This window comes from Chiloscyllium plagiosum, unplaced genomic scaffold (assembly GCF_037043375.1).
Source record: "Chiloscyllium plagiosum isolate Xiang-an unplaced genomic scaffold, Cpla_swu_hap1 HiC_scaffold_12, whole genome shotgun sequence".
NCBI lineage: Eukaryota > Metazoa > Chordata > Chondrichthyes > Orectolobiformes > Hemiscylliidae > Chiloscyllium > Chiloscyllium plagiosum.
In genome coordinates this window covers 11,827,108-11,846,496 of record NW_028270150.1, presented here as the reverse complement: position 1 = coordinate 11,846,496, position 19,389 = coordinate 11,827,108, and the positions used below count along the sequence as shown (strand labels likewise).

At 43.4% G+C, this 19,389-nt stretch overlaps 1 protein-coding gene across 4 annotated transcripts in view; it reads left to right on the top strand.

Moving 5' to 3' along the window:
* LOC122555427 (SAM domain-containing protein SAMSN-1-like) overlaps positions 1–18,683 on the top strand; it is a 173,849-nt gene extending 155,166 nt beyond the window's left edge. For 3 of the 4 annotated variants that reach the window (XM_043701419.2, XM_087992454.1, XM_087992455.1), the window contains 4 exons: positions 9,379–9,533; positions 10,513–10,719; positions 12,310–12,454; positions 15,584–18,683. In XM_043701419.2, the coding sequence (XP_043557354.1) occupies positions 9,379–9,533; positions 10,513–10,719; positions 12,310–12,454; positions 15,584–15,783 (707 nt within the window). In that variant the 3' untranslated portion in view covers positions 15,784–18,683. The remainder of the gene's footprint in view (positions 1–9,378; positions 9,534–10,512; positions 10,720–12,309; positions 12,455–15,583) is intronic. The other variant, XM_043701420.2, reaches the window with a different exon arrangement.
* Positions 18,684–19,389: the final 706 nt, after the last annotated feature.

Genomic DNA, 19,389 nt, shown 5'->3' with positions numbered 1-19,389 from the left:
TGACTGTCTTGTTCCTGCCTGACCTGCAGTGCTTTTTTTAGCATCATATTTTATCAACTCCGGTATCATCCCTCAAGCAACTTTGATAATGGACCCCTCTGTTATTTTTTCCTCAAGGCCTTTGGTTGCCATATTTCCAAAATTGCAATAATGATCATACTTTCATTGACCTTCATTTGACTGTAAACTCCTTTCAGATGTCTGCCTTGCAAGTCACTGTAACAATACAAGTCTTTAAAGGATGCTTAACATAGGTCCACACACTGGCTGTTCTCTGAAGGTCTATTGGGAGTAACATCCTGAACATTTTCCCCCATTGGACACAGGATGACGTGGATGGTAGTAAGGAGTAGAGATGATCCTAGCCTTCCACTTTCATGTATGTTTTTGCTGCAAAGTACTAACTCTGTTGGACCATATTCCTGGAGATTTTAATACATGGATTCCTGCCTACAACTTCACCCCCGAAATCAAACAGCCTTTATTCAACAGCTAACCCCCATTTCAATATCATAATAATTCATAAACAAACATCTTACAAGCACATAGGAGTATTGAATGTGAGGAAGCCATTCAGCCCCCTCAGACCTGTTTCACAACACACCGTGGGGTGGCATGGTGGCCCAGTGGTTAGCACTGTTGCCTCACAGCACCAGGGTCTCAGGTTCAATTCCACCCTCAGGCGACTGTCTGTGTGGAGTTTGCACATTCTCCCTATGTCTATGTGGGTTTCCTCTAGGTGCTCTGGTTTCCTCCCACAGTCCAAAGATGTGCAGGTCAGGTGAATTAGCATCGCTAAATTGCCCATAGTGTTCGGTGCATTAGTCAAAGGGAAATGGGTCTGGGTGGGTTAACCTTCGGAGGGACGGTGTGGACTTGTTCGGCCGAAGGGCCTGTTTACACACTGTAGGGAATCTAATCTAATCAATGGCTGATCTATAACCTCACTCCATATCCTCTTCTTTTCCCTATATCACTTAATACCTTTGCTGAACAAAAATCTATCAATTGACTTAAAATGATCTAGCACCAATCGCTATTTGTGGAAGAGAGTTCCAAATATCAGCCACATTTTGTGGTGAACTGTGCTTCTTAATTTTACCACAGAGTAACAGGATTGTCACAGAGCGGAAGGAGCCCATTTGGCCCGCTGTGCCAGTACTGGTTTTATTGCCTTGTGCTAGGTTCCTGCCTTTCACCCATATCCCTGCACACAATTTCACACCCCACAACTCCCTCCCTCTTCCAAACGTAGCACAAGCCTCCCATGAGCAATGCTCCAATGACCTGGGTCTTTGTGTTCAATCGGGACTCCTTTGTGATTCTGCCTGCAGTTCCGTCAATGTCCACCGCGGGAGCTCTAGTGCAGCTCACAGAACTCCAGAAGATAGATTCCCTCCTAAGTACAAGGGCCGAAGTCCCACTCTGCATGAACCCAATCACGTGAAGGTCATTGTGGCTGTGAAGCAGACTTGTTCTCCTGTGTCAGCTCACCACCTTTGTGTGATGTGACTGTAACTGTGATCATTCAGCCCCAGTCGCCTGTAAATTTCTCTCCTAGATATGGACCAGTATGTCATATTCGCCAGTTTTACTGGTCCTGCTGCAGCTAGGCCTAAAACCTTTGAATCGACCTTAAATTCTTGTCACAGTTTTAAAAATTCATTCATGGGATGTGGGCATCGCCAATTGGGCCAATATTTATTGCCCTGTCCCTAGTTGGCCCCTTGAGAACATAGAACATAGAACATTACAGTGTAGTACAGGCCCTTTGGCCCTCGATGTTGCCAACCTGTCATACCAATCTGAAGCCCATCTAACCTACACTATTCCATGTACGTCCATATGCCTGTCCAGTGTCGACTTAAATGTACTTAAAGTTGGCGAATCTAGTACCATTGCAGGCAAAGCATTCCATACCCTTACTACTCTCTGAGTAAAGAAACTACCTCTAACATCTGTCCTATATCTATCACCCCTCAATTTAAAGCAGTGCTCGCCGTCAACATACTTGGAAAAAGGCTCTCCCTGTTCACCCTATCTAACCCTCTGATTATCTTATATGTCTCTATAAAGTCACCTCTCAACCTTCTTCTCTCCAACGAAAACAGCCTCAAGTCCCTCAGCCTTTCCTCATAAGACCTTCCCTTCATACCAGGCAACATCCTAGTAAATCTCTTCTGCACCCTTTCCAAAACTTCCACATCCTTCTTATAATGCGGTGACCAGAACTTTACACAATACTCCAAGTGCAGCCGCACCAGAATTTTGTACAGCTGCAGCATAGCCTCATGGTTCTGGAACTCGATCCCTCTATTAATAAAAGCTAAAACACTGTATGCCTTCTTAACAACCCTGTCAACCTGGGTGGGAACTTTCAAGGATCTGTGTACCTGGACACCGAGATCTCTCTGCTCATCTACACTACCAAGAGTCTTACCATTAGCCCAGTACTTTGCATTCCGGTTACTCTGACCAAAGTGAATCACCTCACATTTGTCCGCATTAAACTCCATTTGCCACCTCTCAGCCCAGCTCTGCAGCTTATCTATGTCCCTCTGTAACCTACAACATCCTTCATCACTATCCACAACTCCACCGACCTTAGTGTCGTCTGCAAATTTATTAACCCACCCTTCCATGCCCTCGTCCAGGTTGTTTATAGAAATGATGAACAGCAGTGGACCCAACACTGACCCTTGCGGTACACCACTAGTAACTGGACTCCAGGATGAACATTTCCTATCAACCACCACCCTCTGTCTTCCTACAGCAAACCAATTACTGATCTGAACAAGAGGTGATGCTGAGCTGCTTTCTTAAACCACTGCTGTCCATGTGCTGTAGGCAGACCTTCAATACCCTTCAGGAGGGAATTCCAGGTTTTTGACCCAGTGACAGTGAAGGAATGGCCGATATAAATATATTTCCAAGGAAGTAGCCCTAGAAATAGTGGATGCATTGCTGGTCATCTTCCAAGATTCTATAGACTCTAGAAAAGTTCCTGCAGATTGGAGGTAGCTAATGTAAACATCAATGTTTAAGAGGAAGAGAGAAAATTGGGAATTATAGATCAATCAGCCAATTGTTGGTGGTGGGAAAAGTGCTGGAGTCCGTAGTAAAAGGATTAATAACTGAGCATTTGGGAATTAGTGGCTGGATTGGACAGAGTCAGCATGGATTTATGAAACACAGGAACATAGAGGGTAGGAGCAGGAGGAGGCCATTTGGCCCTTCAAGTCTTCTCCATCATTCACCACGATCATGGCTGATTGTCCTACTCAATGGCCTCATCCTGCTTTCTCCCCATTACCTTTGATCCCATTCACCCCAAGTGCTTTATCTAGCCGCTTCTTGAATACATTCAATGTTTTGGCATCGACTCCTTCCTGTGGTAATGAATCTCACAGGCCCATCACTCTTTGGGTGAAGAAACGTCTCCTCATTTCTGTCCTAAATGGCGCAACCCAAATCCTCAGACTTTGACCCCTGGTTCAGGACACACCCACCATTGGGAACATCCTTTTCTGCATCTACCCTCTCCAGTCCTGTTAGAATGTTATAAATCTCTATGAGATTCCTCCCCGCCCCTCCCTCATCCATCTGAACTCCAGCGAAAACAATCCTCACCTAGTCAATCTCTTTTCATAATTCAGTCCTGCCATCCCTGGAAACTGCCTGGCAAACAGGGAAAGGAAAATCTACTGGAATTCTTTAAGGATGTAACTAGTAGAGTAGATGAAAAGGATCCAATGGGTGTGATTTCTTTGGACTATGAGAAGGCTTTTGACAAAGTCCCAAATAAGAGATTATTGTGTAAAATTAAAGTGCATGGTTTTGGGGTAGTGTATTGTGATGGATAAAGAACTGGTTGTGTTATGGACCAGGCCAGACCCCCCTCAAAACATACTAAGTCCCTAGTTTTTCTAGTTGTTTTAGGCAGATGTAAGGTGGGTATTCCAGGAGGGATGCAGCTGGTCAAACCACTTGGCTTCAAGTAAAACAGAATGAAACACAAACAAACCAAAACAGAAGTTAGAATAACAACTATTTGAAAACTCAACCGACACGATCCCCACAACTTAACAAAGGAGCTGTTCCAATTTCCTGCAACATCCCCATAAATGCTCTCCTTGACAAAAAAGTAAAATCAAACACAGGTCCTTATAGGAGAGATGTCAGAGAGAGTGAGAGAGAGAGAGAGAGAAAGGATCAGCCAGGGATCATCTGCTGAAGCATGGAACCTCTTTTCACTACAGCTGTTTCTCCAGGTCCCCAGCTAAAACTAAACCAAACTAGAAAAATCCCTGAACTGGGAGAACTGGCCACTCCCCTTTCATTGTAAAACTGTTCTCTTAAAAATAACTAAAGCCCTTTTCCCTGATTGTTGATTTACACAGTATCCGGTAGCCATGTTGGCACCTCTGCCTTTTACAACCCCTTTCGAACAAAACCAAGGACACCATACTCTTGTTAAAGGAGTATCATCATCATCACAGTTGGCAGACAAGAAATAAAGAGCAGGGAAAAATGGGTCTTTTCTAAACAGCAATGACTATTGGGTAGAGCTGGGTCTTATTAGGGCCCCAGCACTTCACAATACATGTTGATGATTTAGATGAGGAAACTAAACATAACATCTCCACATTTAGTGAGTAGGACTGTGAGTTGTAAGGAGGATGATTTGGATAGGAGGATGGAGTGGGCAAATAAGTAGAAAATGCAGAAAGATGTGGATAAGTATGAGGTTATCCACTTTGGTAGCAAAAACAGGAAGTTAGATTATTATCTGCGTGACTATAAAACAGAGGGGAAACTGCAATGAGTGCTCTCGTATACCAGTTGCTGAGAGTAAGCATTGCAGGTGCAGCAGGCAGGGGGTGACGAGGACAAATGGTATCTTGTCCTTCATAGCGAGAGAATCCAAGTACAGGAGCAGAGATGTGTTGCTGCAATTATACATGGCCTTGGTGAGACCACACCCGGAATATTGTATGTAGTTTTGGTCTCCTTAGGTGAGAAAGAATGTTCTGGCGATTGAGGGAGTGCAGCGAAGGTTTACCAGACTGACTCCTGGGATGGCAGAACTGATGTTTGAAGAGAGACTGGATCAATTAGGATTGTGTCTGCTGAAGTTCAGAAGAATGAGGGGGAATCTCATAGAAATCTATAAAATTGTAACAGGACTAGAAGGGTAGATGCAAGAATGATGTTCCCATTGACAGGGAGCTCAGAACCGGGTGACACAGCTGAAGGATACAGATAAATCATTTTGGACTGAACAGAAATGTCTTCACCCAGAGAGTGGTGAGCCTGTGGATTTTGCTTTAACAGAAAGCAGTCAGGGCCAAAGCATTGTAAGATTTCAAGAAGGGGTTAGATGTAGCACTTGGGGCTAAAGGGATCATAGGACATTATTCAGGATATTATTAAGCTGTAGAGGGTTCAGAAGAATTATCAAGGTGGGAATGGAGGGTTTGCGTTACAATGAGAGACTGGAAAAGCTGGGACTTTTCTCACTGAAGTGAAAGAGGTTGAGAGGTGACCTTATAAAATAATGAGGAGTCTAGATAATGTGAATAGGAGGTGTCTTTTCCCTTGAGTGGGGGATTTCAAGACTAAAAAACATATTGTTAAGGTGTCAGGAGAAAAATTTAAAAGGACATGAGCGGCACAGAGAGCGGTTCATATGTGGAATGAACTTCAAGAGGAAGTGATAGATGCCGTTACAGTTACAATGTTTAAAATACATTTAGATAAGTACATGAATAGGAAAGTTTGGAGGGATATGGGCCAAGAACAGGCAAGTGGGACAATTTTACGTTGGGATTATGATCAGCATGGACTGTTGGACTGAAGGGTTTGTTCCTATGACATGGTGGTAAGGTGAAAATAGGCTATTGAGCTGGATGATCAGACATGGTCATATTGGTTAACAATAATGCAATTGATATAATCTGCTTGTAAACAGGAATTTCAAACCCATTAGCCTAGGACAGCTAGTATGACAATGGGATATTGTGTACAACAGTGGGTACATTTAGCTTTAAGATGTAGAGCTAGACAAACATTTGGAAATTGGAGGGAGAGTGAAATTGTGGAAATATTAGTGAGCTGGTTGTACAAAGCCCAGGGTAATGCTCCAATGGTATGGCAGCCAGTCCCACGACAGCGCCTGGTGGGATTTAAATTTAATTAGTAAACTCAGGACCCAAAATCAGGCCATGAAATTGTTGTCATTGTTCAAAACAAGAGTCAATTTGAGTTTGGTCTGTTTAGTTCTTTCTTCACAGCTGCTGAAAGACCTAGCGCTTTCTGTTTTTAAGTGAAACCATTGTCAGTTGTTGAAGCCCATCAGTTTCGCCCATGTCCTTTAGTGAAGGAAATCTGCCATCCTTACCTGGTCTGACTGACATGAGACTCCAGGCCTGCAGCAATGTGGTTGATTCTTAACCACACGTTGAGATGGCCCAGCAAGTCACTCCATTCAGGGGTAATTAGGGATGGGAAGCAAAGGTTGCCTTGACCATGTCCTGAAGAATAAATAATTTAATATTTGCTTTCCCCACTCACGCAACTCAGGTCCCAGTCCAGAAATCACTTGATTTTTAAGTTCTCACCCCTGCTTACAAACCCTTATAGACTGACAGGTGACACAGTGGTTAGCACTGCTGCCTCACAGCACCAGAAACCCGGGTTCAATTCCCATCTCAGGCGACTGACTGTGTGGAGTTTGCACATCCCCCCCCGTGTCTGCGTGGGTTTCCTCCGGGTGCTCCGGTTTCCTCCCACAGTCCAAAGATGTGCAGGTCAGGTGAATTGGCCATGCTAAATTGCCCGTAGTGTTAGGTGAAGGGGCAAATATCGGAGAATGGGTCTGGGTGGGTGGTGGGTCGGTGTGGACTTGTTGGGCCGAAGGGCCTGTTTCCACACTGTAACTAATCTAAAGCCCTCTTTCAATGTGAGATTCTTCACATGGTTTTTACTCGTTCCGTATCTTTTTCGAAAAAAACCCCAAAACCAGAACTTGCTGGAGAAGCCGTGTGAGCCTGGCAGCATCTGTGGAGAGAGAAACAGAGTTAAGGCTTTGAGTCATCAAGTCATAGAGATGTGTGCAGCACAGAAACAGACCCTTTGATCCAACACGTTCATGCTGACCAGATATCCTAATTTAATCTAGTCCCATTTGTCAGCATTTGGCCCATATCCCTCTAAATCCTTCCTATTCATATACCCATCCAGATGTCTTTTAAATGTTGGAATTGTACCAGCCTACACCACTTACTCTGGCAGCTCATTTCATACACACACCACCCTCTGCATGAAAACGTTGCCCATTACGTCTCTTTTATATCTTTCCCCTCTCACCCTAAACCTATGCCCGCTAGTTATGGATTCCCCACCCCAGGAAAAAGACCTTGTCTACTCATCCTATCCATGTCCTCATGACTTATAAACGGCCATAAGGTCACCCCCTCAGACACCAATGTTCCAGGGAAAATAGCCCCAGCCAATTCAGCCTCTCCCTATCGCTCAAGCCCTCTAGTTCTGGCAACATCTTTGTAAACCTTTTCTGAACCATTTCAAGTTTGTGAGTTTTGAGAAGATTTGTAGCTCAGGTTGAGGTTCTGGATGTAGGTTTGCTCGCTGAGCTGGAAGGTTCGTTTTCAGACATTTCATCACCATACTAGGTAACATCTTCAGTGAGCCTCCAAATGGAGCACTGGTGGTGTAGCCCACTTTCTATTTATATGCTTAAGTTTCCTTGGGTTGGTGATGTCATCTCCTGTGGTGACATCACTTCCTATGGTGATGTCATTTCCTGTTCTTTTTCTCAGGGGGCGGTAAATGGGATCCAAGCCAATGTGTTTGTTGATCGAGTTCCGGTTAGAATGCCAGGCCTCTAGGAATTCTTGTGCATGTCTCTGTTTGGCTTGTCCTAGGATGGATGTGTTGGCCCAGTTGAAGTGGTGTCCTTCCTCATCCGTATGTAAGGATACTAGTGAGAGGGGTCATGTCATCTTGTGGCTAGGTGATGTTCATGTATCCTGGTGGCTAGTTTTCTACCTGTTTGTCCAATGTAGTGTTTGTTACAGTTCTTGCAAGGTAGTTTGTAGATGACATTAATTTTGCTTGTTGTGTGCAGATGACTAATGTAGTGACCAATAAAGGAAAGCATATCAAACACCTTCTTCACTATCCTATCGACCTGTGACTCAATTTTTAAGAAACTATGAACCTGCACTCCAAGGTCCCTTTGTTCAGCAACTGTGATGGGCTGAGGGGTCTTTTCTGTGCTGTGTGACTCTATGATTCAGTGACATTAAGTTTATAAGTCCTGTTCTGATTTTCCTTACCAAAATTCAGCACCTCACTTTTATCTAAATTAATCTCCATTTGCGACTCCTTGGTCCACCTGCCCATCTGATCAAGGTCCCATTGTACACTGAGGTAACCTTTTTTTGCTGTCAACTACACGTCCAATTTTGGTGTCATCTGTAAGTTCACTGACCCCTTTTCAGAACTGATAATAGCTAGGTAAAGGTGGTATATATACTGGAGACAGTGGAGTAGGGGAAGGTAATGGAGTAAGCGGTGGACAGAAACAAATCTCAAAGAGAGAGAGAGAAAGACTGTTTGTCAGACAAAAGGATGGATGGTGGTAAGCCAGGGAGAAGGAAAAGCAGCTAATGGGAATTATGTGATGACAGGGCCGGGGTGTAGCGTGATAAAAGACATGGAAGAAGGTGTTCAAGCCCTAAAATTGTTTTTTGGTCTCACCATTGCTGACCACACCTTCAGTTAGCTTGTCCCAGTACTCCAATCTCCCTCTGCATCCCAAAACTCTCCAACATGCCCTCTCCTTTGAAGTATGTATTATTCCAAGATATCCCTATGTGGCCATGGTTTTACTAACTGGTGGAGCAGGCTTGAGGGGGTAAATGGCTCCTCTTTCTTCTGGGGACTTCATTGGCTGCAAAGCATTTTTGGCTGTCCTGGGGGTGCAAAGGATGCTACATAAGGTGCAAATTCTTCCTTTAATTTAGTTTATTTCAATTATATTCCAAATTTACCATGGGAGGTTCTAGTACAACCCACAAAGTTGCAAAACAACTACTTACGTAATCGCTGACAAAAGAAGGATGTACATGAAAGAAGGAAACTGTGATGGGCTGAAGGGTCTTTTCTGTGCTGTGTGACTCTATGATTCTGTGACTGAAAGGGGAGTAAGAGAAAGGAGAATGAGGGAGCTGAGAGGCGCATACATTGGAGGGTTCCGAGAGTGCTGCTGAAGAGAGGGTTGGAGGGAGGTAGAGTTTGGGAGGACTTGTGGAACAATCTGCCTTGAGCAGTCCTGATGCTTCCTTATTTCTTAAGCAGGCGGCATTGCAAGTGGCTCAGACGCAGCAAGTAACCGGGACAGCTTCAGGTTGGATGAGGAGGTTCCCTACACAGGCCCATTCTGTGGACGAGCAAAGGTGCACACTGACTTCACCCCGAGTCCCTATGACACTGACTCCCTCAAGCTGACGGTAAGAATGCACTGACTTATTTGGGTTGGGGCATCTGAGACTTGCCCCAGTCAGAAGGTTGTAGGTTCAAATCCCACTCAGGAATGCAATCCAGGATACTGTGTGATAATTTTCTCGTAGAGGCTGATGTGGTTTTGGAAGTCTCTGTGTCAGAAGGCAGGGTCATTGCATATTTTTATGGCACAGTTTGACAGTTCCTTATTAGGCCAGGGAATCAAAGGTCATTCAGGTTAGATGGGAATGCAGAATGTGAATCATAAACGGATTAGCCACAATCTTATTGAATCATTATTTTTCAAAGACAGAACAGGCACATGAAAGTCAAATGGTCTATGTTTTCCGCTAATGTGCATATTTATATGTAGTATTGTTACTCCTCACTGGAGGAGCACATTAGAAATCAAGCCTGTCCATTGCTGGGGTTAACATAAAAGTTGAAAATTTTATAAAGTAGCAGAATTCTCCAATTTTCCAGTCCTTTCAGCTTGGATTGACAAGAATCATCAACCAACTTGCAGTACTGAACAAGGATTACTATTTGTTACAAATAAATAGGCTAGCTACAGGTTAACAATTATGAACAATCGTTATAGTCCAAACCAAACCCCTCAAAATATATCAAGAGAATAGTCTAGACCCTAACTTTTTCTTATTTTAAAGGTAAGTGTAAGGTGTGCACTCCAGACACAATTCAATTGGTCAAACTACCTGTTTTGCAGCGAAACACACTTTATTCGTACGCTTTAGTTAAGACAACAAAAGATAGAAGAAATTGGAATAACTTAATTCTGTTGGAAAACTTAGAATAATAGATTATTAACTATTACTAGTTAACTGTTCAAATATAGTAACACTGTGAGTGTTAACTACCCAGTACCCATTATGCCCCTTGAGTTAAAGTCAACCCTTCTCCTCGTCTCTGGTTCATTCGAGTTCAAAGGGCAAAGGTTAAGTAATGCCAACCTTGATTTTTTTTCAGAAAGGCAACATTATTGATATAATTAACAAGCCAACCATGGGCACTTGGACAGGAATGTTGAATGGCAAAGTGGGAAACTTCAAGTTCATTTATGTGGATATCCTGCCCAATGAAGAAGCTGTGCCCAAGAAACTAAAGACGGAGAGGAGGAGCAGACAGCCAGTTCCTGATTCCTTACAGGAGCTGCTGGAAAGATTCCACCTGGAGGTTCGTATGGCGTGCTGCCTTCCTTGTTTCTTCCTCATTCCCTCTCTCTTCATTACCTTGGCTCCTGGTTGGACACACAAAGTCTCCTTGATATCTTTCCCATTCTTCAATTATGGGTCTTGATCATAGAATCGAATCACTACATTGCAGAAAGGGGCCATTCAGCCCATCAAGTCTGAACTGGCTGTCTGAAGAGCATCCCACCCAGACCCCCACACTATCCCCATGACCCTGTATTTCCCATGGTTAACCATCTTCACGTGCACATTCCCAATCACAATGGGCAATTTAGCATGGCCAAACCATCTAAACTACACATAGTTGGACTGTGGGAGGAAACTGTGGAGCACCTGGAAGAAACCCACACAGACAGGAGTTTTCTCTTGGTGTTTTTTTCTTCCAGACTGGAAAATTGGATGTAAGAGAATCTATTTTTCTGAACCTGCCTTTTTCCAACGGTGTATTTATAGGATGTTACTATATGTCTTGACATCCCAAGTGCACATCTAAGTACTTCTTTGATGTTATGAGGGTTTCTGCCTCTCTCACCCTTACAAGGTATGAGTTCCAGATTCCCCTCTGGGGGAAAAAGGTTTTCCTCACATCTTCTCAAGATCTTCTGCCCCTAATATTCAACCTATGCCCCTGGTCTTTGAGCCCTCCTGTCTGTGCCGTTCCTAGTTTTATATAAACCTACAGTGATGCTCAGCACAAGCTGTAAGAACAGCATCTCATCTTCTGCTGAGGGACCCTTCAGCCTTCAAGACTCAATCTCGTGTTCAATAGTTTTAGGGCCTAACCACCTTCTCCCATATCCTTTCTCCAACCCCAAAACCAAAGCATTGACATTGTCCATGCTACTTTCATCACAGCCATACCCACTGTCCCCACTATTGCCTTTGTTTCCCTATCTATGGGATATGGGCATCGCTGGCAAAGCCACTTATCACCCCAGATGGACAGTTGAGAGTCAACCATATTGCTCATGCAGCATTGCCCTCTGAGAAGGGCACTGCTTGTCACTGGCCACTTGGGTGTTTCCTTTCTTCCTGGTGGTGGGAAATGAATAAAGATTTGTCCACCTGTTGTCTCTCACTGTGTCTCGCACCTCCACACATACGACATGGATGCTGGGGAAAAATATAAGCACTACTGCAGTTAGGCGGTGGTGTGGGGGCAAAAGAAAAAAATTAAAAAAAAACCATATTGCTGTTGGTCTGGGGTTACACATGGGTCAGACCAGGTTAGGATGGGCAGCTTCCTTCCCTGAAGGTCGTAAATGAACCAGGTGGGTTCTGACAATCGATTATGGATTCATAGTTACCATTAGACTCTGAATTCCAGATTTGTTTCCCTCCATTTAGTTCAAATGGAAGTCATGGTAGGATTCGAAATCAGTTTCCCAGACCATTACATAAATAGCTGGATAAATAATTCCAGTGATAGTTCCACTGAACCATTGAATCCCTCTCATTGAAGCAATGGTCAAAGAACTAGGTTTGAAGAAGCTTCACATGACAGACACTGCTGGCTTCCTTGCCCCGTTCCATATGTAACGGTTCTGGCTTGCATATTCTTTGGTCTGTGTAGGATCTCTATTCCACATTCCTTCTCAATGGCTACCAGAGTCTGGATGACTTCAAGGATCTCAAGGAGAGTCACCTGATTGAACTGAACATCACAGATGCAGAAAAGAGGGCGATGCTTCTGAATGCCGCTCAACAGGATTACGATGGTAAGGATGACATTACACTCTTGCTTCATGTTATGACCTCATCAGTCTCTGTACATGAAGGTGATTAAGTCCCTAATTCACCTGCAGCAGTTTGATCATCACTCCATCTCAGATGATTTGTATCACAAAAATATTCCAAGTCTACTGTCTCAACATTTCTTTTGTCTCAACATGTTAGTATTTTGCAGTTTCTCTTCTGGCCTTCTCTCCCATGCTAAATGTGGAGGATATTCATAGTGAGCAAATATACAAGGTGGAGAAAGGTGTGGGAGGGGTAGGCAGTTTTGGAGTGAAGGCTTTAACCTGCACCTGGGTGATTAATGTGATAAACATAAGAAATAAGAGAAGGCGTAGGTCATTTGGTCCCTTAAGGTCGATCTGCCAATCAATAAGGTCATCTGCTCACTCTCCCAGAATCATGCTGGGATACAAAGTTGACCACCAGTGTCTTTACTCCATTCCAAACCATGTCATTGATTCAGAGAGTCATACAGCATGGAAACAGACACTTCGCTCCAACCAGTCCATGCTGACCATAATCCCAAATTAAACTAGTCCCACCTGCCTGCGCTTGGCCTATATCCTTCCAAGGAGAAAGTGAGGTCTGCAGATGCTGGAGATCAGAGCTGGAAATGTGTTGCTGGAAAAGCGCAGCAGGTCAGGCAGCATCCAGGGAACAGGAGAATCGACGTTTCGGGCATAAGCCCTTCTTCAGGACATTTCTTCATAAGCCCTCCTGAAGAAGGGCTTATGCCCGAAACGTCGATTCTCCTGTTCCCTGGATGCTGCCTGACCTGCTGCGCTTTTCCAGCAACACATTTCCAGCTCTATATCCTTCCAAACACTTCTTATTCATGTACTTATCCAAATGTTTTTTAAATGTTGTAACTGCACCCACATCCACCACTTCCTCTGAAAGTTCATTCCACTCTCTGTGTTAAACATTCGTCACTCATGGCTTTTATAAATCTTTCTCCTCTCACCTTTAAACGTGCCTCTTAGTTTTGAAACCCCCATCCTAGGGAAAAGACACCTTCTATTCACCTTATCTATGCCCCTCATGATTTTACAAACCTCTATACGGTCACCACTCAACCTCCTACACTCCAGTGAAAAAAGTCCCAGCCTCTCCTTACAACTCAAACCCTCCATTCTCAGCAACATCCAGGTAAATCCCTTCTGAACCCTCTCCAGTTTAATAATATCCTTCCTAGAACTGGGATACAGTACTCCAGAAGAGGCCTCACCAATGTCCCATAAAACCTTAAAACTCCTGAATCATCTCTCCTTTGGCTCCACCAACATGAAGTGTGAGAACCTCCCAGACTGAATGTGACTAAGATCGAAGCCACCTGATCATCCTTTGCCCTTCTCTTACTTACACTAGCCCATGGGGCAAACTTTCTGACAATGCTTCGGCCACACCCATAGAAACATTGGAGAAAAACGTTTTTAAGAAGGAGTTAGATATAGCTGTCAGTGCTGAAAGTATCAAAGGGTATGGAACAAAAATGGGAAAATGATACTAAGGTGGAAGAACATCCATAGAAACAGAAAAAGGAGCAGGAGTAGACCATTCGGCCCTTCGAGCTTGCAACCCCATTCCATACGATCATGGCTGATCATCCAACTCAGTCCCCTGTTCCTGCTTTCTTCATCCAGATCGTGATTGGAATTCTTCGCCAAAGTAAACAGTCAAGGCCAAAATGTTGGATGTTTTCAAGAATGAATTGGGAATAGATTTTAGGATTAAAGGACTCAGAGGACATGGGGAGAAAGAGGACTGAGTTGGATCTTTAGCCATGGTCCTGTTGAATGATGGTGTACGTTTGAAGGGCTGAGTGGACCACTCCTGCTCTTATTCTCCAAATTTCCATGTTTTCATCCTCCCTTTCCTCTCCAAGGTCATTGAACATGTTGTTGCCTCCCTAGTGTTTGTACAACTTTCCTGGAACTCCATATTTGAATCAATTCTATTAGATTTCTATCCCTGCTACAGCTACTAAATAAGCTTTTTTTTTCTTTTAACACATTCATGGGACATGGCCAGTATTTATTACCCATCCCTAGCTGCCCCTTGAGAAGGTTGTGGTGAGCTGCCTTCTTGAACAGCTACAGTCCACCTTCTGTGGGTTGACCCACAATTCCCTAAGGGAGGGAATTCCAGGATTTTGACACACTGAATGAACGGCAATATATTTCCAAGTCAGGATGGAGGGCGACTTGGAGGGGAAGTTGTAGGTGGTGGAGTTTCTGCTGCACTTGTCCTTCTAGATGGAAGCGGTCATGGGTTTGGAAGTGCTGTCTGAAAATCTTTGGTGAATTTCTGTGGTACATTTTGTAGATAGAATACACTGCTGTTACTGAGCAGCAGTGGTAGAGGGAGTGAATGTTTATGGATGTAGTGCTAATCAAGTGGGTTGCTTTGTCCTGGATGGTATCAAGCTTCTTCTTGAGTGTTGTTGGAGCTGCACCCATCCAGGCAAGTGGGGAGTATTCCATCATACTCCTGACTTGTGCCTTCCAGATGGTGAACAAGTTTTGGAGAGTTAGGAGGTGAGTTAGTTGCTGCAGGATTCCTAACCTCTGACCTGCTCTTGTATTCATTGTATTTATATGGTGAGCCCAATTGAGTTTCTGGTTAACAGTAATCCCCAGGATTTTGATAGTGGGCGATTCAGTGGTTACACAATTGAATGTCAACGGACACTGGTTAGATTGTCTTATTTAATTCTAAAATGATATAGGCAGAGGATGACTAGGCGGGTTTGAGGAACATAGTGGGAAGGTCAGACAGAGTGGTCAGAGCAAGGAACCTCAGTCATTAAAACAGCAACTTCACAGATATTTTTCAAACAACCTCTTCAGACATGTCATGATGCATTTCTGGAGCTGGTGGTTCTTGAACTCAGGGCTTCCAGAGGTAGGTACATTGCCACTGCACCACAAGAGCTTTTAACACCAGCTTCATATGTTGATGTCCATCTAAGATTTCGCAAAGAACAAGCATACGGGATATGAAACTTCCAACCAGCTGTTTCATGGCTTCTCAATTATCTGTTTTTATTTAATGGTGAACTGATCATGGCAGATAAACGGAATGATACATTTGCCCTTCTTGTTTTTCAGTCTTGAGTGAACAGGAAGAGGAAAGTGATGTTGTAGCTGAGAACCAGCCCTCTGACCTCAAACTCGATCAAGCACACTTGAAGGAATGTCCCCGAGATTCCGGATGTTATGCTACCTCTGAAATCTCAGACAATGGGAAAGAAGACTTGGATCTGGAGAGTTTGCCTGAAATGGTTGAAGATGCTTCCCTTGCTGACTGATGGCAGAGGGAAGAAGCACATTGTACAGTTTTGAGTCAGACAGTGGGAGTCAATGGATACTGGAGAGTGTTTTCTTTCTAGGTGCATTAATATTGAGCAGAATTCCCTTTATTTGACCTGAATTTACAAGAGAAAGCGAAGAGCACAGTTTAGGATTCACCCTATGCTCTCCCAGATAAAAACTATGACGATTGGCAAATTATCTTAACTCGATGAGCTGAATTATTTCAGAAACTGTGGGAAGCTCTATCCCAGGGTTCCACTGAACTGGTTGTGGCTGAATTTAGTGGGAGCGTTTAATTAATAGTTTGCCTCCATATCTGATGTCCAAGCAGAAAATAGAGGAACAATACTGATGGTGGGACCAGCAACCAATTAATCACGCCAGCACTACCGATTGGAGCCATCTGCAAGTGAAGAGTATGGATTTGAACGAAGAATGCTTCGAAGATTAATGGTTTGGTCCTTCAGCATGACCACTGTCAAACCCAGGTTCGATTCCAATCTCGGGCGACTGTCTGTGTGGATATTGCACATTCTCCCAGTGTCTGCGTGAGTTTTCTCTGGGTCCTCCAATTTTCTCCCACAGTCCAAAGACGTGCAGGTTAGCTGAATTGGCCATGCTAAATTGCCCATAGTGTCAAGGATGTATAGGTTAGGTGCATTAGTCAGGGGTGAATGTAAAGTAAGAGGATAGGGGAGTGGGTCTGGGTGGGTTATTCTTCGGAGGGTCGGTGTGGACTTGTTGGGCTGAATGGCCTATTTCCACACTGCAGGGATCCTATGATTCTATGAATACTCTGACTGTCCAGCCAAAGCCCCCAGCCCTTCCACTGTCCTCATGAACCATAGACAGAGTGGGGAACCTATAAAGGCACCAGGAAATTTCAGTCCCATTTAACTGTGTCACTGATTGGCTCAATCATTACTCTCTTCTGGCGTTTCGCCACTGCTGAGTCACTTTTCTGAAGACTCCTCTGTGAAAATCATAAGGAGGGGGGATCAAGTCAGGAAGCTGTCCCAATGATTGCTCCCTCTAAATTTCCTGGCTCCTGCAGACTACTCCAGCTTAATCCACAGGGCAAAGATAAACCAGCCCAATAAGCCTCCCTGCGTTTTGTTTTTTACAGCATTGCATTTGACCTTGTTTCATTTTGTTTATTGGTGCTTCAAGAGAGACTGGGATGAGTACATAAGGAAGAACAATTTGCAGGAGCATGGGAAGAAAGTGGGACTGGTTGTTTGGCTCTGTCAAAGAATCAGTATAGCCTGGATGGGCCAAGTGGCTTCCTTCTGTTCTGTTTTATTCTGTGATCTCCTGGGATCACCCCTCCACTGGAACGGATGAAGCCATGATCCACTGCAAGGATCATCTGAACAAAACCAAAATGGAGGCGACTCGATAAGCGGCAATTTGGGAAAACCAGTTGATCTGGTGATAGAAGCTGTACAGCCAGTGGGTATGGTGAGTTTGAGCTCTACAGGGATGAAAACCAAGGGGAGCCAGATATTGTCACCCCCCCCCCCCCCCCCATTTTGGTTCTTTACACCATGCCCCAAAGATTAGGCAGAAAATCTCAGCATCTCCAGCTTCTCAATTTCCCAAATTGCTGGCTCATATCCGATTTCTTCTTTTCCCCGGCCAGGGAGAGACATGCCCAGTCATGATGGGCCAAATGGCCTCCTTCTACATTCTGTGATTCTGTGAGAAAAAAAGCCAATTAACAGGGACCAATCAGTAAAAGCTGTGGGAATGGATGTCCCTTTTGAACACCGGGACTATGTCATCAATGGTACTTGTGTTTTTGAGGGGGAAACCATTTTGTTAAACCTTTTCTATTTGATTGAAGCACCATGAGACAAGAAATAAGTTACTCCAGAGACTATGTTTGTAAGCGATGAAAATAAGGTCACCAGCCCAGATCGGTTGCATTCTTGGAAGACTTCACCAAAGTTACTGGCAAATTATCAGTGAAAAGTCAGGAGAAATTTACCTTGCAAAGAATGTGAATGCATTCAAGAGAGAATTAGCCAAGTATCTGGTGAGAAAAAGGATTACCTGAGGGTTAAAGTAGAGAAGATAAGTGATTGTGAGTGGAAGTGGAAAAGGAGAGGTTTGTTCAGGTTTGATTGCCCTCTTACTGGTTACATACATTCACATGGAATCTTATAGTGAAAGTAACATGGAATGTCATCAGGTAACATTAAATATCATTCTCATATTTTTCAGAATGCACAGTTCATTTCGTGGTGTACATGATCTCTTAAAAATCTCTTCTGCACATTTGTGAAGGCACAGGGACTTTTGGCATATGCACATAAATGTACACACATACAGACACCTACAAACACATGAACATACATGTAAACCCACACAAACACACACAAATATATTGGCATTACAGTGCAGACATGGTCACTTAAATACATAATTAAAAACATGTGACCACTGCTGTTCTCTACTTTTTAATGATAAATGAAAATGAAAGCATTTTGGTGTAGCTAGCTCAGTTAGATAAATGACTTTTAACTGTGTCGGAAAAACCCTCTTTGCTCCCTCCTTCCGTTGCCACACAGTTTCCATGATGATCACTTGCATGTTTTGCATCAGACCATGTCTTAAGCTTATTTTATTCGCAAATATTTATTAGAATTTTGTATTTTATCCAATTAGCTTTGACATGATTGTTCTCTCAAATTCCTTTCTTTATAACATCTCTGTATTAATTGTTCCCTCATGCTGTTGTGTTCCGTACTTCAGATCTTTAATTCATTTGCTGGAAATTATTTCATGTTCTTTACTGTGGCTCAGTGAATAAGTTATACGATGTTTAAAACATTTGTAGAATGTTACTTTTGCATATTTGACTAATAAAACTATTGTAAAAACAGTCATCTTGTTCTGAGAAACTAATGTGTCTTTTTGACTATGTTAAATTTGATTCCGATTGGAGGACCATTCACAATAACGTTTATCCTTGATCAAGGGGAATGGTTGGTTTATCTCTCAGGAACATAACGATTACAGGCTATTCGGCACTTTGAAATTCTTACAACCTTTGATTGAATCATAGCTAAAGTGTACCTCATGTCTCTTTCCTTGCCCTGGTTCTGACGGAAGAATGCAGTCATTTCATTTCTGTAAACATCAGCATTCTCTCTGGGCAGTCTTGAACAAGACCTTCCATAATTTGAAAGAATCACAGTAGGTGAACCAATTTCTTCAAGACAGAAAGACATCCAGTTAGTCGATCCTTTTGCGGACGCTCTTACACCCACACGTACATAAAGTAAAACAAAAGGAGGTCATTCAGCCCTGTGAGTCTGTCCTACCATTTAGGAACATCCTGGCTGATCTTTAACCTCAATTCGACATTCCTGCATACCCACGATAGTCTTTAACACCCGAGGAAATCAAATATCTATCTACCTCTGCCTTTACAACATTCAAAATTTTTGCTTCCACCATCTTCCCAGGATGAAAATCCCAAAGACTCTGCATCCTTTGTGTAAGAAAAACTGTTGCCTCATTGCTGTCTTAAATTTTTTAAGAGTGCTCCCAGCTCTGGATTCTCCCAGAGGACCTTTCACTTCCAACCTTTTCAA